General features: G+C 46.4%; 1 protein-coding gene across 1 annotated transcript in view; it reads right to left on the minus strand.

The window, feature by feature from the left end:
- The window catches only part of AATF (apoptosis antagonizing transcription factor), a 64,130-nt gene that overhangs the window by 6,491 nt on the left and 33,509 nt on the right, over nucleotides 1-24,130 (minus strand). The window contains exons 9-11 of the mRNA XM_081173263.1: nucleotides 12,608-12,675; nucleotides 10,885-10,965; nucleotides 7,784-7,855 (exon numbers count right to left, since the gene is read on the minus strand). Of these exons, the coding sequence (XP_081029389.1) occupies nucleotides 7,784-7,855; nucleotides 10,885-10,965; nucleotides 12,608-12,675 (221 nt within the window). The remainder of the gene's footprint in view (nucleotides 1-7,783; nucleotides 7,856-10,884; nucleotides 10,966-12,607; nucleotides 12,676-24,130) is intronic.

Genomic DNA, 24,130 nt, shown 5'->3' on the forward strand with positions numbered 1-24,130 from the left:
CCCTGTGAAGAATCTTGGGAACTGTAGTTTGCTAGGGGTGTTGAGAGCTGCTCGGAGACCCCTATTCCCCTCACTGAGCTGTAATTCCCTGCGAAGGCTGGTTGCGGGCGGCGGCAGCAGGCGAAGACTTTTCGCTGTTGTCATTGTTAAAATAACTGAGAGTCAGAAACTCTCACTGATCTACTGTCTCTCCTTCTGTGGCCTGTATATACTTCGTCCTTCTCCAGGGGGGTGAGGCTTATTGGCTTCCCCCGAAACATGGTCAAAAGAGGGCAGGCTCAGTTACATAAGGGCTTAAGGAAGGCAACCAGACTTATAAAACACCAGATTCCTTTGTGACTCCATTTCTGCAAAAACCTAGGAGTGCAGCAGCAGCAATGGTCAACAAGATTCTGAGAGAAGATTCCACAATTCTGCGCTCAGCGGAATTTAGTAGTGAGTGCAGAAATCAGCTGTCTCTCTTCTTTTTTTAAGCAAAGTTTTGGCCCAGTGTGCAGGTACACCTCTGGTCTGTGGAACAAGCACCCCCACTGAGATGCAACAGGTGTCCATCCACAGTTTGTTTTTCTGGAAACAACTGAAGAATTTTTTGTTTTGACAAGCAATTCCAATGGGATGGGGGGGGAATCTGCTTTAAGTGCTTAATCCTATTGCTTTGAGACCTAACTTTATACATTTCTAAAATTGTTTTTAAAACTGTTTTTAGGAGATTTAAGGTTTAAACCTTGCCTTGAGGTTTAAGTGAAAGGAGACATCTCAATTAATATAATAATAAATAAGAAGAAAATGATGATAATAATAATAATAATAATAATAATAATAATAATAATAATAATAATACTAAAAAATATTGCTGTGAAGATACACCAAAAAGGATGTGGCAATTGTATCTTAAGGCCCTTCCTGTTAGTTATTTCATAAAATCCATACACTGCTGAATTGTTTTTAAAAAAACAAAAAAACTCAAAGCGGTTTTCAAAGAAGGTAAAACTATATTGATAAAAGAATTAACAACAACAATATAAAACACTCAAAAAAATTAAAATCAACAATAAACTAAAAACTGATTAAAACACGCATCAGCATTCAAAGTAGGCTTGCCGAAAAACAAAAATGTTTTTAGCAGGCGCCGAAAAGAGTACAGCGAAGGTGTCTGCCTGATATCAACAGGCAGGGAGTTCCACTGAGCATTCACCACATTCGGTTTGCAGGAAGGTTAGATGACAGCTACATCAAAGCAAGTGTGTTCTTTCCTACGCTTTCCCGCTTCATTTTCCTGTCACTTTCCTTATCCCAAGAAGCCCCATCTTTTGGGGAAGTGGCCGGTCGCGCCATCAACTGGAATTGCTTGACCTGAATTTGGCGGTGTGTGACTGAATCCCCCTTGGACAATGGCGCCCTTAGAATCTGGAGGGGTGGGTCAAGGAGTCCCCCTTGATGACAGGGCATGGCTTTGGCGCCCGGCTGCTGCATACTCTCCCCGTGACCCGAAAATCTAGAACGGACCGTGCAAAAGAAGCACATTCAGCCCCACAAGCAGCACAGAGTCCACTATGCAGAGCTGAGGAAGTTACAACTTCCCCGATGGGTGAATAAAGAGAGAACAAACTCAAATTCGGACACATAAATCACAAAAAAGAGCACATACGCAAACAAAATGTTTTTTAAAAATAGTGTTTTGGCCAAGGAGGAGGTCCTTTTTTGTGTACTTTAATATCCCACAGCCCTAGAATGGTTTCCTCCCTTCCACAGCTTGACTGTTTCGTAACAGATTCTACGCAAGAGATGACAAATTGTCTCGCTGGGGGAAAGCAACAAATCATCCTGCCGCTCTTAACAGGTTAGCTTTATTTATTTTACTTCTTCGCCGTTGTTTTTTAAAGGGCTTTTCCATAACCAAAGAGGTCCAGGAAATTTTGCTTTGCAGGGCATTGCCGACGTTTACAGCCCTTCCAATTGCAAAGGCTTGAGGGGAGCTGACTTTTCGGGAGGCCTGGCTATGAATGGAGCTATTGCGGGGGGCAAGGTCTGGGCTTAGGGACGGTGGAGAAAACTGTACATTCCAAGCCTACATAATGGGTGGGTGGGTGTGCCCCCCCCCCGCAACAATATATATGTATATAGCAATAAGAAGACTTCCAAATCTATTGGAATTATCAATATATAGATAAAATCCGCAGATTTTAAAAACTAACGTACATGTAAAATTACATTGCCCAGGTAAAGGGACCCCTGACCATTAGGTCCAGTCGTGGCCGACTCTGGGGTTGCGGCACTCATCTCGCTTTATTGGCCAAGGGAGCGAGCGTACAGCTTCTGGGTCATGCAGCCAGCATGACTAAGCCGCTTCTGGCGAACCAGAGCAGCACACGGAAACGCCGTTTACGTTCCTGCCTTAGCGGTACCTATTTATCTACTTGCACTTTGACGTGCTTTCGAACTGCTAGGTTGGCAGGAGCAGGGACCAAGCAACGGAAGCTCACCCTGTCGCGGGGATTCGAACCACCGACCTTCTGATAGACAAGTCCTAGGCTCTGTGGTTTAACCCACAGTGCCACCCACGTCCCTTTATTGCCCAGGTAGGCTTACCTAAACTGAAAATTTTTGAAGCCGGTGGCAATAAAAATACAGTGAAGGCATCTGCTTAATATCAATACGCAGGGAGTTCCAAAGAATAATAATGGAATTAATATAATATAATAACAGTGGTACCTTGGTTCTCAAACACCTTGGTACTCAAACACCTTGGAACCCAAACGCTGCAAACTCAGAAGTGTTCCTGATTGTGAACCTTTTTCGGAAGCCGAACGTGCTCCATTTTGAGAGTTACGCTGAGGTCTGTCTGTTTTTGCTATTTATTTTTCGTTTTTATTTTTGAGGCTTTTTTGTTTTGTTTTTGTGCCTGTGTGGAACCCGGTTCAGCTACTGACTGATTGATTGTGTGACTGCAGTACATTGTTTATCGCTTTCATTTTATGGATCAATGGTCTCGTTAGATAGTAAAGTTCATGTTAAATTGCTGTTTTAGGGGTTGTTTTTAAAAGTCTGGAACAGATTAATCCATTTTGCATTACTTTCTATGGGAAAGCGTGCCTTGGTTTTGGAACGCTTTGGTTTTGGAACGGACTTCCGGAACGGATTAAGTTTGAGAACCAAGGTATCATTGTATAATATAATAATAGGTGCTGCCACACTAATAATACCAATTTCCCACCAATGCAGAACGAACTTTACGTGGAGCTCGTGAAAATGCCAGGAACCGCAGAAGGAAGTGGTCAGGTGGACACACATGGGGGTTAAAACGACTCTCCAAGTAAACTTTCAAAAGATAACTTCTTGTATTTGCAGAGATAGCGGGATTGACAGCTCCAGACCCAAATTCCCCCACTAATCCAACCACTCAGTGTTTTTAATACCAGACGTACAAAGTACGCAGAGTAAAAGACTAGGAACTTGTGAAGATTTCCCCCCTGCTAACTCTTATGTCACAGAAACCTATTAATCCTTTAATGCCCAGATTTCCTAGCGGAACCTCCTACAGCTCGCAGCAAGACGGGCAGTGACTGGCACAGAGGAAGAGCCCGCTTTTTAGAACACGGGAACCTAGTCTGGGAAAATGCGCCACCCCTGACTAAAGCACATAAAGCCTGCCCACTTTTGGTGGCCAACAAGAGGAGGTACGTTAAGGGCGATGGCATTCCAACATCCTAAGTACAGTGATACCTCGGGTTACAGACGCTTCAGGTTACACACGCTTTAGGTTACAGACTAGTACAAATAGTACCTCGGGTTAAGAACTTTGCTTCAGGATGAGAACAGAAATCGTGCTCCAGCGGCGCAGTGGCAGCAGGAGGCCCCATTAGCTGAAGTGGTGCTTCAGGTTAAGAACAGTTTCAGGTTAAGAACGGACCTCCGGAACGAATTAAGTACGTAACCAGAGGTACCACTGTATTTCAGCCTTACACCTAACTTTGCTTCGCGAGAGTTTCTGCAGAGAACGCCGAATCATCCGGCTACCGTAGCTCAGTGGTTTGAGTGAGCCTATGGCTATCTTTCAACACAGCCTACCTCAAGGGGTTGTTGTGTGAATGGGGCATGGGGGTGAGGAACTATGTATGGTGTGTTCCTTAAAGGAAGGGTGGGATAAAATATGAGGAACTATGCAAAAAAAAAAAAGGGCGGCAGTCTTCACTACTAAGCCAGAAAGCTCAGGTGACTTTTCTTCTCTGTGCTGGGTTATGTTCAACCACTGATGTGAGTCATGCCTATTAACAATGGGTCTACTTTGAGCAGGACCAGCATTAGGGGAAACCCCTAAACATCGGATCCCCAAACACAGGAAAAACAGCCACCGTTTTGGCACTGGATGCTATCGATCGGTGATGATGTTGTGGACCAGAGTCTGGACATTGGAATCAGAAGAATTTAGCAGAGTGGAGTCAAGTCCTTCAGGAAGAGCAGTGGGTCGATAAGATTTTGATGGAATCTGTGCTAGGATTACAAGGCAGAGATGTGTCCTTGGTGCCCCCAAAGCCACAGAGATTGTTTGGGGTAGACTTATTACTCCTGGCATTTGTGGCTCCTCAAAAAATATCAAAGTGGGAGTGAAAGAGGCTGTTAAACAGGCAAAGCTGCTTTTAATAAATTAGATTTTGCCTCTCACCTACAGTAAACCTACTTCACATGGTTGTTGTGAGGATAACAACAACGGAGAACCACGTACGCCAACTTGAGCTGCTTGGAGGAAAGGTGTGATAAAACAAAAGTTGGGTTTTGTTTTTTAAAAAAGTGCTGCGTTCAAGTGTTCTTTTCCCAAAGCAATGCGCCAGGTGTGCCTGAGCGTGTTTGCGCACACATGGTGTGGGTTTCCCTGACAGCATCTGTATCAGCGGGCAAATTATAAACCATGTCAATCCAAGTTAATGCAAAGCTGTAATCCTCTTTAACTAGAGATCAAAATCAGCGCCATGAGTTATGTTTGTCCCGCTGTCTGATAAGGAACAGAGGGAGACGCTAATAAAGAAAGGAGCGACGAGAAACCCTTTTAACGATGCCATTAAAAGGCGCTGCCAAGTTTAGAAACATTGCTCTAGTTCCAGACCAATTAGAAAGGGAGGGGGGGCTGCACAATCTTTGCCCCGGTCCTCTTTCATGTGCCAGGAGCATCCCACCCACCTCTACCCAACGCCCTGAGCCCTGTGTTCTCACGGAGGATGCCTATGGGAAGAAGGAGCTCAGCGCAAGGGTACTCTCAGCTCCTGTGGTTTCCAGCAACTGGTACCCAGAAGCATGGATAGCCATTGTGACTGGTAGCCACTGATGTTGCAACAACTTTGAACTTATGAGAGAAGCTCCATTGCAAAGGGTTATTCTGCATGGAGAGTGGCTACCTAGTACAGAATCTGGCATCCTAAAAAAAAAAAAAAAAAGCACAGGCTTAATTTAATTACTGGATACCTCCGGAGTGTCCGTATGTCACAATTCCACGAAAGTGCAGAATCGATCCTTTTAAACATTAAGTTTATATCCTGCCTTTCCTCCCAAAGCAGCCCAGAATGTGGTGGCAGGTGCGGGAACTAAAACAACCTGTTTATTAGGAGCAAGTTTCTAGTTCTCAAGAGGTGTTATGCAGGACAATGACTACCAAAGTCTCAAAAGGATAAGGCAGGTGGACGAACAAGGTTTTCCTTAAAGAGCTGCTTTCTGCGCAATGCCTTCAATCCCAGACCAATAGCAACCTTGAAATGCCAGACCCTGTCTCCTCCAAGTGCATATCTGACTCTTGCCTTGTCTACCCAGAGCCCTTGTGCCATCCTCTGCACCCCAAATTGCTTTTTCACAAAGTCCCAGCTCAGCATTCAAATATAGAAAGGCGCTTTCCCTCGCCCTGCAAGCTATTGTCTGCTGAGTTGCAGAAAACTGTGTGCATCCCAACTCCTTTTGCATCCTTAATCCTTAATGCATCTTCTCTTCCCCAGCTCCAAAAGTCCCACCACCAAGCAATTAATCTATTTTATGGGCTGTAAGCATGCTGCTGTTTCCCCCACTACCCCCCAGCGCCTGATTTTTCACACTATAAACATGTGGTGTTTTTATTTATTTTGGGGTCAAGCCTCCAAAATGACGGAAGGGGGAGGGGGGGAAGCCCAGTGCGTGATCACACCGCTGTGAAATGCATTATTTGCATTTTCAATCTCGTAATTCACACTTGCAAACAATGAAATTACCTTCGACTGGCACTAAAGAAAGCGCCGTTATCATTACCTTCCCTCTTTCATGCTTATATAGGTTTTGCATTGCAAAAGGAAATAAAAAATTATATATATATATATATATATGGAAGGAAGGGGAGGGGGGGCAATTCCGGGAGCTGTTTTGAATTGGACACTGCGAAATTAACTTGGCCTCATAGAAAATGTGGTCCCCAGAAATACAGCCGAGGACAAGAGGCTCTATGCAGTCCACCTGTGCATCATTTACAAGTAGAAACTGGTGCACACAGTTCAGCCTCCTGTGAAACTTAGAAACATCCTTCTTCTTTTTTAAAAGAAGTTTCCCAAACAGTAGCCATGTTTGCCTCTTGCAACCGCGATAAAGGCCACATTCCCATGCCACGACGCATTAAAGAAGCATGAGCGCAGACCAAAACATCTGGAGGGCATCAGGTTGGGGAAGTCTGGACAAAACCATGGGTGGTCTGTGCAAAACAAAAGTCTATGCTAAGCTAAAAATTGCGGTGGAACTTTCTTTTGCAACCCAAGGGCCACAACACCTCATGGGCAACCTTCTGGGGGCTGCACGCCAGTGGTGGGCAGGGCAGAGGATGCTCATCTTACCACGCTATGGTAGAAGAGTTTGGATTTGATATCACTACCCTAAGGAGTCTCAAAGCGGCTAACAATCTCCTTTCCCTTCCTCCCCCACAACAAACACTCTGTGAGGTGAGTGGGGCTGAGAGACTTCAGAGAAGTGTGACTAGCCCAAGGTCACCCAGCAGCTGCATGTGGAGGAGCAGAGACGCGAACCCGGTTCCCCAGATTACGAGTCTACCGCTCTTAACCACTACACCACACTGGCTCACACATGGCAGGTTGCATTCTGGCTTCTCCGAGTGGTTTAACATAAGGTTACTAGACGTCCCCATTTCCCGGGGACAGTCCCTGGATTTACAAATCAGTCCCCTGACAAAATCCTACCATTCCGACTCATTTCAATGAAGTGTCCCTGGATTCATGGAAAAAAATCTGGTAACCTTAATTGAACAACCAGACCAGGGAACTCTGGGAACTGTAGTCCTGTGACGGGAGCAGGGGTCTCCCCAACCACCCTTAACATACTGCAGCTCCCAGAATTCTCCGGGTGAAGCCAAGACTGTCTAAAGTGGTACGGTATGGCTTTAAATTTATACTGCAGATGGGACCTTAAATGTGTTCTCCTTTACAGTATGTCACGAAAGACTCTTGGTGACATTGAAAACAGTGCAATCTGACTGCATGGAAATTTTCTTTTTCTTTTTTTAAAGCACACACAAAGCAAGATATAGCTGAAGTGTTTGAGCAGCAAATGGCAAGGGCAGAGCCCGGCCTGAACCGCAGAGAAACGCAGCGTGCAATTCTAGCGGCAAAACGCACCCATCTGGCTCGGCCAGGACAGAAGGCCCACATTGTGCCGGTGACAAATGGCTAACTGATACAAAGAACCAGGGACAGTGACAGCCTGAAGAACAGGTCAATATCAAGCTGTCACAAAGCCCTCCGAGAAGCGTAATTAACCGCTTACTAACCTGGCATCATCAGTCATCGTGGAATGGTCAATGGGGGCCATGAAGCTGACCAGCTTGCTGTGGACGTGATACCTGGGAAGAGAAACACACACGCGGAGAGTGCGTTGTAACTATTCAGATAGAGGAAACGAAAGCAGAAAGCAGCCTTATTCTCAAGTCAAGACCACTGGTCTGCCTAGCTCAGAACTTCCTGCACTGGCTGGCAGCAGCTCTCCAGGGTTTCAGGTGAGGAACGATTCCCAGCTGTACTGGAGGCTGAAGATGGGGCCTTCTGCATGCAGAGCAGATGTTCTGCTACTGAGCTGCTGTCCTCCCACAAAGCTGTTGCGCCTTGACGGAAATCGCTGCAGCTAAGCGATGGAGCACACTCTGCGCTCGCGTGAGGTTTCGATTCAGAGCATCAGATCCCAGCTATACAAAGGCAGCGGTGGGAAGGTCAGAGGGCCCCTTCTCTCCCCAGCACTTTCTCCTCCCAGCTCTCTTTCCCTTCAACGCTATACAGTGGTACCTCGGTTTAAGAACAGTCTGGTTTAAGAACAATTTGGTTTACAAACTCTGCAAAACCGGAAATAAGTGTCTCGGTCTGCGAACTTTACCTCCGTCTAAGAATGGAATCCTATGATGTAAGTAATGGGCGCCGGCTGCTAACCTGCTCCCTAAAATATCACTGGTTTGCTCATTTCTATATACAGTGGTACCTCGGGTTACGTACTTAATTCGTTCTGGAGGTCCGTTCTTAACCTGAAACTCTTCTTAACCTGAAGCACAACTTTAGCTAATGGGGCCTCCTGCTGCTGCCGTGCCGCCAGAGCACGATTTCTGTTCTCATCCTGAAGCAAATTTCTTAACCCGAGGTACTATTTCTGGGTTAGCAGAGTCTGTAACCTGAAGCGTATGTAACCCGAGGTGCCACTGTATAGGGTGCCTACATTCTGCATGCACTGGTTGCGTGGCAACATGTGCCAATGGCTTTAGATACCTATCAGGTCCATAAATTACCATATAGCATATATTCAACACAAAAAAAGCGACAATTTGTTGTTGACAAAGGACAGCTGGACATATAGAGGGCCCCATTACTTTCAGTAGCTTAGGGCCTCATCAAACCTAAATCCAGCCCTGGTCATTCCCCTTCCCCTCTTAGGTTTTTGATAACTCGGGGGTGGGGGAGGGGGGAGAGAGAGACATAATCCCACAGACAAAAACTGTTCTAAATCCCTTTGGCTAAAAGGAAGAAGAAGAAGAAATAATAATAATAATAGTAATAGAAAGGTTCTATGAGCCCAGCTCAGGGTGGTGCGATGTCTGTCAGCGGGCTCTGGCGGAGTCATGAATATATCCCAGTTGCGTACGACGCTGACAGGAAGGAATATTGATAGTCAATAATTACAGGCTTTTAGGCCCAACAAAGCAGCTCAACCCTCTTTTCATAAATTATCTCATGACATCTATCTTAAAAATTGCTATGCCAGGCCTGACCCAGCCCCACTCGGCTGACTTCTATCAAGTGCCCATCTGAGCACGGGATTTATTGTTTTGGTCACACACACACACACACACACACACACACACACACAGTGCTTGAAGTTGTGCATCTCTCCCCTACCTCCAACCCCCAAAACCAAACCACACCAGCAGGGAAGGCAGTACAGTAGATTTTCTGGCTTCAATGCATCAAAAGAGAAACATCTTGTGCTTCAAATTTATTCCGACGCACAACTCAGGATAAAAAAGGTGAATTGGTGCTAGCTGACCCAAGAAGCCCCCTACGTGTTGCTGGACTCCAGCTCCCATCAGCCCCCCAACATGGCCAGCGGTCAGGGATGCAAGGAGTTCGAGTCCAACCACAACTGATCTGGACGCATTGCTCCAATAGTTGGACTGGCTAGGTATTCATTTCCAAGCTCGATTTAAAAAAAAAAGTGTTGGTATTATTAGCCTGTAATGCTTGGGGTCGTGGCTTAAACATTTAGGAAGATGAGAAATTATTGTGGGCCACCTGAGCACATACATGCAATGCAACCATGCACACCTTGCCTTGCAGCCATGCACACATCATCATTTATTGTTTATACCCCGCCCATCTGGCTGGGCTTCCCCAGCCACTCTGGGCAGCTTCCAACAAAATATTAAAATACAGTAATCCTTCAAACATTAAACACTTCCCTAAACATGCACACTCATCTTCCCGCTCAGAGTCTCAGCGGCATGAATTTTAGTCTAGCAGCGACAGATCAAACAATGATGGCACCAGACAAACTTCCCTTAGCAGAGCATTCCCCAAATGGGGAACCACCACTGAGAAGGCCCCGTTCTTGTGCTGCCACCCTCCGCATGGCCTCTGATGGTGAACGCAATTTTATCCCTTTTTTTTTTACTGTATACTGCTTTGATAGCCTCTGCCTATCGATATAAGAAGAAGTAAGGCTGTGTAAGAAACAAATAAATAAAACTCGAAGCTAAGAAGGCAGTCAGGTCCCACAGAGCGGGGTGGGAGGGTGAGCTACAACTGGCCAAGCACCATAGACTGTTTTTATTTCACAATATTTACCGTATTTTTCCATGTAGAAGACTAGGGTTTTTTAAACCAAATAATTAGGTTTAAAATTGGGGCTCGTCTTATACACGGGTAGTGCTGAGGGGTGTTTCCTTGATTTAGAGTCCCCCAAAATAGGGGGCGTCTTATACACAGGGGTGTCTTATACACAGAAAAATACGGTATATACCGGTTGATTGTAATAAAACCTCAAAGTGGTTTACGAAAGAATAAAGTTATCAGTGTGTGTGTGTGTGTGTGTGTGTGTGTGTGTGTGAACAATAAACTAAAAGCAGATTAAACCACAGGCCAGCTTCTACATGCCTGGACAGGCTTACCTAAACAAAAATGCTTTTTTTTTGCAGACACCAAAAAAAAAAATACAGGGAAGGCACCTTCCTTATGTCAACAGGCAAGGAGTTCCAAAGTCTAAAAGACTGATTTCTTACAAGTTTGGAGCAAGCATTATGCACCAGTGCCAGTTTGGCTGACCGAAAGAGTCAAATGGGCATGTATGGTGCAAGGTGATCCGTCAAGCAAAGACAAGGCAGCCTAATGTACTCACCGAATTTTCCTTCCTTTGCTGGCCTTTTTGTCCACTTTCTTCCGGATTTTGCTCCGCAGTTTCTGGATAGCCAGCCATTGCCTAAGGAAGCAGGGGGTGGAATTGCAGTAATTGTTAAGGTTCCTTGAAAGAGGGTGGGGACATCATCACACAGCTTTTGGGCGAATGCTGAAGATGCCCTTCTTCAGCTTGGGCTGGTGTATATTTCTAGGACCCACTTAAGTTTTCTGATTGTAAATTGCTTTAATCTGTTCTCCATATTGTGTATTAGTGCTGTGAACTGCCCTGGGACCTTAGGATGTAGGGCGGGTGATAAATTTAAATAATAATTTAAACAATCAGCCCCCAGGGCCCCCATCAATGGGAGAAAGGCACCCATATCAGCTGCCACTAGGCTTATTCGAACCCTGGCAGCCAGTAAAATTTGGGCATGTGTAAGGGGAGAGGGAGGGTCATTGCCAGAGATGCTGAGCCAGTGCAAACAGGAACCGAGTGGGAAGAGCAAACCGCCTCTCATGGATGGAGGACTTTTGAGGGGATATTTCCAGAGACCATCATAGGAGGTACCCAAAGGTACTGGCAGCCCCTGAACAAGCTGAGGGACCAGGAAGGAACTTGTTTCTATGACCAGTTCGGTGCTTCAAAAAAGGCTTTCTTAAAAAGTGAAACACGCACCCCATCACCACACACAGCAACATTTCTAAATCTGGTTAATGAATGTTACACATTTGGAAAACAGCCGCCGGCTAAAATTTGGAAGAACATTAAAAAAGGGTGGGGGGAACACAATAATGAGAGTTAGGAAAGAACCTCTGGCTGCAAACACACCATACCCTTAAAGCACATTCAAAGTACATTTCCTCTCTCAAAGAATCCTGGGAACTGTAGTTTAAGGGTGCTGGGAATTATAGCTCTGTGGGGAGGGGGAACTACAGTTCCCCGGATTTGGGGGGTAGTGTGTGTGTGCTCTGAATGTGCTTTAAAAGGTATTGTGTGTACACAGCCACATACATACAGGATGGATGTGTGCGCACCCCCCCCCCCAAAAAAAACACTAAATAAAAATTGAGCTGGAGTTGGTTGCATACAAATCACTGCCCATAAGCTGTTTGATGCGTTAAAAAAAAAGCTCAGGCGCATCGGTGAAACAGTTTTCATCCTTGTTAAAATATTGCCTGGTGGTGTTTTGTTTTTGTTTATTTGGTGGTATGTCTGGAATATTATGGAAACAAGGCTCTGCTATCATTTAAACAGGAGGCAGCCCAAAAAACTCCCGCACTTAAGTGGTGATTACATTGTACATTTATCTGACTTTACAATAAAATAGATTGCGGTAATTAAGATTATATTAAGATTGTGGTAATTGGATTTTGAGATTCCACCCCACCCCACCCTGCGATGCCGGGCTCCCCGACAAGTAAATCAGGTGAAGGCAATGCCAGCTTCCAGCTTAAAAATAAAAATGTGCGTAACTAGCAGGAAGAATTTTCATTCCCTGCCTCCCGTCCACCCCCTTCCCTCCAATTCAGTCTCCTCCAAATATCTTCGGCACACGCATACGGGGTGTAATAAACACAAATCACTTCCCACCTATCCCCTTGCCTTTTTGCAAACATTACAATTCAGACTCAAAGCTTGAGTATTCATTGCACTGCCCTGCGCAAGCCAGCAGTGTGTTGCCCTTTGTGCAATGTTTCAAGCCAGACAAAAACAGGCCGCTTACCTGCCCATTGCCACCTGGTCGTTGGGGTCCAAGGAGCTGGTTTTGCGTTCAATAAGTTCCCTGAGGAGCTGCAAATGAAGAGAAGAAGAAGCTATGTTTGGTTTTGGTTTTTGAAAAGAGCAATACGAGATTGTGGAATTCTCAAACTGGGTTTGAACAACCATCTTATAGGGCAGGGGGAGACAGAAAAGAAAGTCAACCTGCTGTTCCTTCTCGCCTATACTTTACTTCCTTCCTCCTTCCTCCCCAGGCTCAGTCCGCATAAGTTAGCAGGCTCAAGTGTTAACATCTTGGCTCCTATACTTAGAATGGCTTTGCTGGCCACGAACAATAAATATCAAGCGTCCCTTGTCCCTTCAACCAGCAGTTTTGCCAGATCATTTCGTTCTGCACACCACTGGAATGAATTCGCCGAAACTCCCAACGGATCTTACCCAGCTTCTGAACTCAGGAGAATCGGAACCATGAATTTCACCCACCCGTCCCACGCCAGCAGTAGCGCACCATTCCTGGCTCGGCTTCTTTATTTCCTCAAATCTATATAGCATAAAGTAGCTTTGAATGAAACCTCAAAGCGGTTTTTAAACCAGAATAATGCAGTGTCAGGTTACCAATGGCTCAGAATATCACCAGCCCTGGCTGGCAGGATTTCTCCAGGGTTTCAGACAAAGACTACAGTCACAGCCCTTGCAAGAGATGTTGGGGACTGAACCAGGGACCTTCTGCATTCAAAGCAGGTGCTCCATCCCTGACCTCTGGCTCTTCCTCAAGCTCAAGAACTGCCACTTGTATTTCCTTCTTTGAAAAGCTCCCTTACTCAGTAAAAGCTGTGAGACTACTGAAAACACACAATGGGAAGTATAAATATTTTTTCAACGGTAAGGGCCACATTCCCTTCTGGGCAACCTTTTGAGGGCCACGTGCAAGGTGTTGGGTGGGACCAGAGGCGAACGTGGGTGGGGCAACAAACCTAATTTTTACCCTTGCACAGCAAAGGCTGCAGACATTCACACATTGCCCTGTGTCCTCCACTTAGGCAAGAGCAAGAGGCACTATCAGAATGCACAGACACTTCCCAGCCAGGCAAAAACACTCAAGGAGGTTGCGAAGCTGGGTCAGTGGGATGTGTTTCAAGAAATTCAGACGGCTAGACAGAGAAGCCCAGAGGGCCACACTTGCCCCCCCCGTCTTAAATCCTGGTAATCAAGGGGAGGGGGGAAGCTTTTACACTGGCTCTGACGTATTATTGTAAGCCGCCTTCTGTTTTGGAAAGGGAGTAGATGGTGTTGCAATAGTTTCTTCATCAAGAATGCCAGGGGAGGGGTCCCTTTGGGGCAAGATAAATTATGGAGGGGGGGGTTAGAATAGGAGGAAGCTGGAACTCGCTTTGGAGCGCAACACAGAATGCCATTAGGAAGACTTATTGTACTACAGTTAATTTCAGACGAAATCAATGAGCGTTGCAGGCTTCCCTTCATCATTTTATGATTAGTTTAATCCACCCCATCTATATCAGCAGAGAATCTTTAAAAGGTCAGGCAGAAAACACAGGGAAAGAAAAGGTGGATAAAGGCATCCATCTCTACACGGGGGGAGAACAGGCGAGCTAACGATCTTTTAAGCCCAAACAAGTGGGTTTTTGGCCTGTTTCGGATTTCAATGCAAACCAGAAGTGGGATACGTTAATGCTCAAGATAATCTTTGATGCATGGCTACGTTCCACTTCTGGCTCAGTAACAAAAGGCAGCAACACAGTTGAAAAGGTGACATGTTTTGTGAGATTCCTGGGAACCCCAGAATTCACTTTAAAATGGGCACCGCAAGGTTCTAGTCCTCCATAAGTTATACGACACAGTTGGACTATGGAATATGCTCCTCCCAAGAAGCAGTGATGGCTTTAAGAGAGTATTAGATGAAGGCTATCAATGGCTTCCAACAACAATGGCTCTGTTCTCTCTCTGCCGTCAGAGGCAGGAATGCTTCTGAATGCCAGTTCCTGGGAAACACAAGTGGCAGGGAGTGCTGTTGTGCTCAGGTCCTGCTTGTGGGCTTCCCATGCGCCTCTGCTTGGCCATGGTGAGAACCGAATGCTGGACCAGATGTGGCACTGGCCTGATCCAGCAGGATTTTTTTATGGATGAGGCCTTAAGCAGAATTATTGGGCTTATTGCCTTCCTGCCAGCTAACTGCATCAGGCTCGTTTCTTATAGACACTTGCTTCTTTTGCATTGTTTAGCCTGTTGAGAATAAGGAGAAGGAGGATGGAGAACGACACAAAACTCCCAAGACCCCAACCAACCTCCAATTATCTTGTTTGTTGTGCAATGATGGCCAGAATGCAAGTCTGGTTCTATGGACGTCAGCAGGGTAGGGGGCAGTTTTGAACAGCAACAGTCCTCCAGTCTTGACTCCGTATAAGGCAGCTTCCTATGCAAATCGGCTCTTTTTATTCAGAACCACGAGGACTGGAAACTTACTTTTTTTAAAAAAGGGGGTGCTATAAGAAAAAACTGCTTCCTTTCCCTTATTGGGTATCCAGGAGCCCATAGAGCATGGGTAGGCAAACTAAGGCCCGGGGGCCGGATCTGGCCCAATCGCCTTCTAAATCCGGCCTGCGTGTTTTTACATGTGTCCTTTTATTTAAAATGCACCTCTGGATTATTTGTGGGGCATAGGAATTCATTCATTTTTATTTTTATTTTCAAAATATAGTCTGGTCTGAGGGACAGTGGACTGGCCCACGGCTGAAAAAGTTTGCTGACCCCTGATCTACAAGGACCAGCAACAGTTCTCCAGGGCTTTCAGGCGTGAGACATTCCCAGCCCCACCTGGGAACGGTGAGAGTTGAACCCGAGACCTCCCTCATGCAAAGCAGATGCTCTACTCACTGAGCTATGGCCCGCATATTTTAAGGAGGATTCAAATCCTCCCTTTGATAATGCAACTCGCTTGCAGTTTTGCATGCAGAAGGTCCCGGGTGCAACCCCCCAGGTGGCTTACAAACACATACATCTGCAGAAATACACACACACACAGATCCCAGAAAGGTTTCACCCAACCTAGCCTTAACAGACACCTAAGGGATGCGTGTATATATATTTATTTAAAATGCAGGTTTTGGTGTCTTCGGGTGTCTTCCCGTGTAAGAGTTGGGGTGTCTAGGCGACGTTTCGACGAGGTCTCACTCGTCATCTTCAGGCTGGTGCTTTCGGCTTCTTGTTACTAGAACAGAGCAGGATCTCAGTGTTTGAGTTCCTATAAATACTGTTGAGGGGGTGTGGTGTATAGCCTCCAACGTTCTGGGCAGAGAGGGAGTTCCCAGGTTAGTGTGCCTTTTCTTCTTTTGTTCCTTAATTACTTGAGGGATATCTTGAGTGATTTCTTGAGTGATATTCTGAGTACCACTTAGGAGGGTCATTAGGTGTGGATTAGTTGCTAAAGCTTTCGTGTCTTGACCTCTTGAGCTTGTGAAAAGTTTTTCTGAGAAGATGGCTGTACTGCACTTAGTTGTGCTCTGGCTTGGCTTCGTGTATAGGGGCGAGCTGTGGTTTTGTGCCCTGTGCCAGCCAGATCTGTGTAGGGATTGCAGGGGGGTGCAGCATCCGGAGGTGCCACTATGGTTTGGCTACTGGATGGTGTCTGTACTTTATCTGTGGAGAGGGTCTGGGTTTGGGTCTGGTGTGGTTGATTGGAGATGGCGTTCTGTGTGTCTCTGGTTCTGGTGTCGGTTTTTGTGGGGAGGGCTAATTTCCAGATGTCTGGCAGGCGGGACGTGTCGTCACGCTTGTTCATGTTGTGAGGGTGTTTCTCTATCTCGATGGCTTCCATGATTATTCTCTTGTGGTGATGTTCCATGTTAAAGAGCAATTTGGAATCTGCAAAATTAATTTCGTGTCCTGTTTCTTTCATGTGTTGGTAAAGAGAGGAAGTTTTTTCTTCTTTTTTGACGGCATTCTTGTGTTCTGCGATACGTGCATTTATTCGTCTGTTTGTTTGTCCAATGTACGTGGCTGGGCAGACTTTGCAGGGTATTTCATAGACCCCTTGGTTTTCTAACTGTATATCTGTATATTTATTTAAAACTGTATATCTCTCCTTCCCTCCTCAACAACTCTTCTATTAAAAAACATAAAGGCAATTAAAAAGCCCCCTGCGATGCTTTTTCCATTTGCTTACACACACACCCTTTAAATTCTTATTACTGCAGCAATTACATTCGGAGCCGTTAAGGGGCAGAGAGGCCGCTGCTTTGTTCCCGCAGGGGAGGGAGCAGAGAAAATAAACCCAGCAAGCTCCCTCTCTCTTTCTCTCTCTCTTTGCCCTGTTTATCTGATTGATTCCCCAACATCTTCCTGGCACACAATCTATCAGTTTATCTCTTCCACTTCATCACAGTCACTCCTGGCAGCTAAGTACAAGATCCAAATCCAGCCTTACGCAGACGGGCGACACGTTAAAACCAGTGTTAACGGCGGCACCGCTCTGTAAACAGTTGCCCTCTGGGGCTCGGGGAGAAAATGGGCTGCTCCCTTTGCCCAGGCAATATCACGGGAGCAAAGAGTCTGGAGAGGAGCAAAACGAAGGCGATACTTATTAGATGCCTCACTTCCTCTCCTACCAGCGCCAGCTGGTATGGCCAATCTTATTTTTGGAAAGGGAAAGGGAAAAAAGAAAGCTTGAATACTCTGCAGCAAAGCGTATTTGCGTTCGCAGCAAATTGTTCCTTCCCGGCAAGTTTGCTTGGTGGATCTGTCACGTGAGCACAGGGGGCTGTGTAGACAACTGCCTTTGGGGCCAGGTAGGGGAAGAAACGAGTGGGCGCTGCCTGTAGAGTAGGGTGGGCGCCGGTTAGGGACACGGGTGGCGCTGTGGGTTAAACCACAGGGCATAGGACTTGCCGATCAGAAGGTCGGGGGTTCGAATCCCCGTGACGGAGTGGGCTCCTGTTGCTCGGTCCCTGCTCCTGCCCACCTAGCAGTTCGAAAGCACGTCAAAGTGCAAGCAGATAAATAGGTACCACTCCAGCGGGAAGGTAAACGGCGTTTCCGTACGCTGCTCTGGTTCACCAGAAGCAGCTTAGTCATGCTGGCCACATGACCTGGAAGCTGTATGCCAGCTCCCTTGGCCAATAAAGCGAGATGAGCGCCGCAACCCCAGAGTCGGCCACGACTGGACCTAATGGTCAGGGGTCCCTTTACCTTTAGGGGAAGAAAAGGGTACAAATTCTGCATGGGGGTTGGGGGTTAGAAAGCCACCCAAGTTAGATAAACCTAAGTCTGCAGTCCTACACAAACACCACACTTCCACCGGCGAAATCAATAGGTCTCTTTTCCAGAGCTGGGCTTCTTCTCTGAGCATCCACCACACTCTTTGTATCAGGTGCTCCTGGCACACTTTGGAGAAAGAAGCCCCGAGGCCAGTGCCTGGGGTTCCCCATCCATATTGCAGAGCAAACAGGAGAGGGGTCCCCATCTCTGACCTAGCTAGTTTCTATGTTTGTTTGTGTGTACAGTGTGCTGTGGGGTTTAGTGTTGGAGCAGGACCTGGGAATTCAGGGTTCAAATCCCCACTCGGCCATGAAGTTCGCTGGGTGACCTTGGGCGGTCAATGCCTCTCAGTATAATCTACCTCACTGGGTTGCTGTGGGGATTAAATGAAATGGCAGGGGGAACCACAGATGCCACCTTGAGCAACTTGGGACAGAAAAAGGTGGGATATAACTGCAATAAATAAGTGTGTGTGTGAGAGAGAGGGGGGGGGGGAGAGATTTAAAAAGCAACCTGAAGTTTGAGAATCAGAATTGTAGATCTGGAAGGGACCACAAGGGTCATCTAGTTCAAACCCTCTGCAATGCAGGAAACTTTTTGCCCAACATGGGATTCGAACCCATGACCCATGATTTAATAGTCTCATGCTCTACCGACTGAGCTATCCCTTCTCCAACCCACTGAAGTCATGTTAACAATGGATTTATTTATTTGTTAAGGAAACTTAAGACACGGGCAAGGGAGGGACACTACCCAATGGAAAAAGTCTGGTTGGCTCTGCATGGGTGCCTCTACTATTACTATTGGGGTTTTTTAATAAAATATTTGATTAGTTTTTCTGCTATTTTGTCCTATGGCCTTGCAGCCAACGCAAACACACAGAGACTGCACCAGGTTCCAGAGCAGAGCCAAGGGTTCAGAGTAAGAGGATAAATGATAAACCAATTTACTGGAGGAAACAGCAAAATCTCTCTCTCTTTTTTTAATTCCAGCACAGGGCCTTTAATAAAGAAGAAGAAGAAGGGAAGGTGGGGGGAGGAAAGAAAAAGAACACCACTCTCCGTTCCTGAAGTTGTAATATTTCATTAGGCTCAGCAATCCCAGTTAGAATTTATTAGTCAAAACAGAAAAACTCTAGTCAGATCCCCACGTATTCCATTAGGAGTGACAGATGGAGTCTCCCAGTGTCTAATTATTAAGTAGGAAACGCAAGTAAATCACACTATCAGCACTAAGCCCCCGATGTGTGAAGATTGAGGCAGGGGGAAAGGAAATGGTGGTGGTTGAGGAACTGGGATAAAACTGTGGCTGGCGAGTTCTCTCAATCAAGCTGGCACCAAACGGCTTCCACTGATGCAAATCTCCTAATATGGCTTCTTCTCCAGAGCGATCTCGGCCCTGAATGGGAAGCCTGGACTTTGAAAGTCATCTAATCTTCCTTGCTGTATTATACTGTATTGTTTTAATTAGTGTTTTTATAGTTGTTTTGATTTTGTGTGGAGTGCCCTACCTGGGTGGATGGAGCAGCCAAGTAATTTCGTTGTCCCCGAGAGGGGGCAATGACAATAAAGATATTATTATTATTATTATTATTATAGCCTGGCTCAGAAGGCTGAAACTTGCCAAGATCAGCGGCAGGAAGTCTTTCTCAGCCCAGGGACCACATTCCCTTCTGGGCAAGCTTCCAAGGGCCACGGTCCCAGTAGCGGGCAGAGCCAGGGGCCTAAAGAAAACAGAGTTCAAGCGATGCTAACGTTCCCTTTGCACCACGGGAGAGTTACTACACATGTCTCACACTTTTGCGATGTAGGGAAATGCACACAGGGGGCAAATGCCCCGGAAAGCATGCCGATATGTGTATGTCTGTGATGTGCTTTTTAAAAACGTACACGAAAACGTGTCTAATGTGCACTGGAAAGCATGCACAGTCAGGGCAGACGGTGCACAAAAATGCCTATTTTAGCGGCAAGTCAGGTGGGTGCAATTTTTCATTTTGTTTTTTTAAGATAAAAAAAGGGGGAGGGTTCAATGATTGAGCATATATGAAATGGAACAGAATTGAAACAGGTGGGCCTGCCCTTCCTAGCTATGCAAGTTCAGAGAAGTTCAGAGAAAGCAGGTCTCTGAGTACAGAGTAGCTGGGGGAACTTGGGGGGGGGGGGCTTTCCAAAGGCACTTCGTTTGGTAATTTGGTCTGATTAGATAGGCCCTTGGTTTTTTCTGATGTTCTCATTCATCCTCCATCTCCCTCTTTCTCTTCGTCCATTTACAAGATGCAATGGCGGCCGCCACCAACAGGGTTGGTTAGGCGAATTCAGGGAGGATCAAGGCCCAGGGATACTAGCCAAGATGGCTTTGTTCTGCCTCCGCTGTTGGGAGGCGGTAATGCTACTGGATGCCGGCTGCTGGCGGAAACAAGTGGGGAGACTGCTCTTACACCCAGAGCCGTCTTGCAGACTTCCCACGGGTATCTGGTTGTGATGAAAGGATGCTAGAATAGATGGGGCTTTGTCCTGAGATCCAGCAGAACTCTTCCAATGTTCTTATACAGAGTTCATTATTGCCGTTGTTTAAATTTCTATACCGCCCTTCATCCAAGGATCACAGGGTGGGTTACGTATTAAAAAAAACACACAAAAATGCATACCATAATAAGCAAAAAAAAAAACCCCTTTTGTTTGTCGTTTAGTTGATTAGTTGTGTCTGACTCTTCGTGACCCCATGCGCCAGAGCACGCCAGGCACTCCTGTCTTCCCGCAGTTTGGTCAAATTCATGTTGGTCGCTTCTATAACACTGTCCAATGCCCCCCTACCACAGTTTAAAAGGCCATAGACTTAATTAGCCAAAGGTCTGGGAGTTGAGGAATGCTTCTTTTACTACCTGCCACCTACAGATATGTAACTAAGGCACCAGGCGAGGCTTCCTGGGGAGAGCATTCCGCAAGCAGGAAGCCACCACAGAAAAGGCCCACTCTCATGTTGCCAACCTCCAGACCTCTTGCGGAGGCGGCACACGAAGAAGGGCCTCCAATGAGGATTGCAGTGTGTTGGCTACACACTGGGAAAGTATCCTGCTGTTTTGGGGCAACAAGCTATCAGCAGCCAACAATGCACACTGCAGCCAACAAGTGCCCCTCTAAAGCTGGTTGCGAGCGAAAACAAACACTGAGAATTACCGTATTTTTCGCTCTATAACACGCACCTGACCATAACACGCACATCGTTTTTAGAGGAGGAAAACAAGGGGAAAAACATTCTGAATGAAACAGTGGATGTATCATTTTTGTGCTTCATGCTGTGGCCACAGACATGTGATCTGATGGTGAATTTGGGCTGACCCAATGCAAAGATCCTGAGGATCCATGTGGATCCATGCTTTGTAACCACATTTTAAGTGGGGAGGGAAGGAAAAACACAGAAGGGACAAGGAGCACGAGAGGGGTGTGCAGAGAAGCAGCTGGCTAAGAATATATAACGGGAGGGAGGAAAGGAAGGCAAAAGTCCCCCCCCCACCTACCCAAGCCAGCCAGCGCGCTCTCTCTCTCTCTCTCTCTCTCTGCCATCTGCATGTTTTCCGGCTGGAATTAGAAGGAAGGACGCTCTGCTTTCCCCTCTTCTTGCCTGGAGGGGAGGGGCTTTCCCTGCTCTTTGTTCCGTTTGAGCAAACACAGCAACGAAACAGAGGAGGGTGGGCAGTAAGACCCTGAGGCAGAATGCAGGAAAGCAGCAGCTTCCTCTTTTCAGGTTTCCCTTCTCCTAGATGCGCGATTTGATTTTTGCCCCTCCACTCTGGACTGTCGGCTTCAGGGACCACACATTCACTCAATAACACGCACAGACATTTCCCCTTCCTTTTTAGGAGAAAAAATCTGCGTGTTATAGAGAGAAAAATATGGTAGACCTTGCAAGTGCATGTCTAAAGCCACCTGTGGAGAGTCACATAAAGCTATCAGTTCTGCTTTAGGTTACAAATTAGAATTACTAACCATTACTCGACAGCACGCCTGTGTTCTACCTCCACAGTAACTGACTGGGAGCTGAGAACTGCAGGTGGACAGGGTGCTGCTGGGCTCAGGTTTTGCTTTTGTGCCTTCCATTACTATCCACAATGGCTACATTCCTGCCAGGCCAGAGGCAATATGCTTCTGAATACCAGTTGCTGGAAACTGCAGGAGGGAAGAGGGCTGCTGTGCTCAAGCCCAGCGTTTGAGTTTCCCACAGGCATCTCACTGGCCACTGGGAGAACAGGATCCAATGGCCTGATCCAGCACAGCTCTTCTTAGCTTCTAAATGACAGCTTCACCATGAATATACCAACACCGATCCACAGCTGCTGAAGGTTAGGCATTAATTACATCTACCACCAGCTCAGCAATGACCCGCAAAAAAATTAAATATAAAGAATGCCGCTGTGGAAAACTGTGTAACTGTGAAAAGCAACAGAAAAGATGACGTGTCCTCTTCTTAGTAACCCATTAAGAGGAGCCCCCAAACCAAGCTTTAAAAACGTGCTATTAACCACCTACTCAGCCATTCCAGAGACACATGCCTATGATAAGATTATTGTATTGCCATTAACCTATGGAATGGTTGCAGGCAGCTCCTATTTCCGGGGGGGGGGGGGGAGACACCCTCTAAATGCATCTAATGAGAGCCACAAGATCAACTGTCCATATTAATCGCTCACCAGTTTAATTAAGGTAAACCAACTTGTCAGGATGGAAGGAGGAGGAGGAAAAAAGCCCACTTCCTCTTTCCATTTTTCACCATTATTGACTTGTAATAGTTTGCCAGATTTTGTAATTACCTGTCTGCATGGCATTATCAGAAATCTCGTGTGTGTGTGTGTGTGTGCGCGCACCACAAAAACACTGAAGTTGCTTTGTTTAAATTCCGTTTTGTACACGGCACGTGCCTGCAAAATCAGAGCTGGAAGTGCTCAAGTAGTTAAAAGATGCAGAAATTAAGGACCTAAGAAGAGGCCGTCTAGTTCTGCAATCCTGTTCTCAGGCCAACCAGGCACCCCAGGTGAGCCCAAACACAAAGAGCATTCTCCCTGCTTGTGATGCCTGGGATTCAGGAGCACACTGCCACGGAGAAAAGTGGAGAAATAAAATAATGTTCACCCTCTCTCCTAGCATTAGAACTTGTGGACATACAATGAAGCTGAATGCTGGAAGATTCAGGACTGAAAGGAGGAAGTCCCTTCATCACACAGAGCGCATAGTTGAACTACGGAACTCGCTGCCACAAGAGGCAGCAACGACCAGCAAGCTGAATGTCTTTAAAATACGATTATAGACAAATTCTTGGAGGAGAGGACTATCAATGGCTACCAGCCACAACAGCTGTGCTCTTCCTTCGCAGCTGGAGGCAGGATACTTCTAGGTACCATTTTATGGGAACTGCAAGCGGGGAGAGTGCTGTTGTTACACTCAGGTCCTGCTTTTGAACTTCTCATTTGGACATCTGGTTGGCTACTGTGAGAACAGGATGCTGGACTTAGATGGGCCACTGACCTGATCCAAATGGGCTCTCTTCATTTCCTTGTGAGCCTAAAATCTGACTGTGATGGTGCCAGGGGTGCTTCCCTGATGAGAGCACTCTGCAATCAGAGAGCCACAACTGAAAAAAGCCCCTTTTTTGTCTCTCCATCCCTCCATTCAGAAGAGGAAGCATGCAGAGAAGGGGCTCAGATGATGCTCATCTAGTCCATATAGGATCATGTGGGGAGTAGCAGGCCCAGGCATTCAGCACCTAGTCTTGGGTCAACTTTGATCAACTTTGATCGACCTAGGAACTCGTACCTAGGGAACCGCCTCTCCCGGTAAGCCCCACGGAGGACCTTAAGATCCATAAATAGCAACACCCTAGTGGTCCCGGGCCCTAAGGAAGTTAGATTAGCTTCAACCAGAGCCAGGGCCTTTTCAACACTGGCGCCGGCCTGGTGGAACGCTCTGTCTCATGAGACCAGGGCCCTGCAGGATCTGATTTATTTCCGCAGGGCCTGTAAGACAGAGTTGTTCCACCTGGGCTTTGGCTTGGAATCAACTTGATTCCCTTCCCCATCTTTCTTTTTTCCTTTCTCCTCCTGTGATGGAACTCCTATTTTGGGACTTCCCTGGTTTTTTCTGGCCCACGTAGGACCAGTCTGGATAGTTAGCCTTGGTGAAGACTTGACGTTTTCATTCCCAAAAAAGTTTTTGATTTGAGTTTCCACTGAAATGAGGCCGCATTTTAATGCATTGTTTTAATC

The sequence above is a fragment of the Podarcis bocagei genome (genome assembly GCF_964188305.1).
Source record: "Podarcis bocagei genome assembly, chromosome: 15".
Classification (NCBI taxonomy): domain Eukaryota; kingdom Metazoa; phylum Chordata; class Lepidosauria; order Squamata; family Lacertidae; genus Podarcis; species Podarcis bocagei.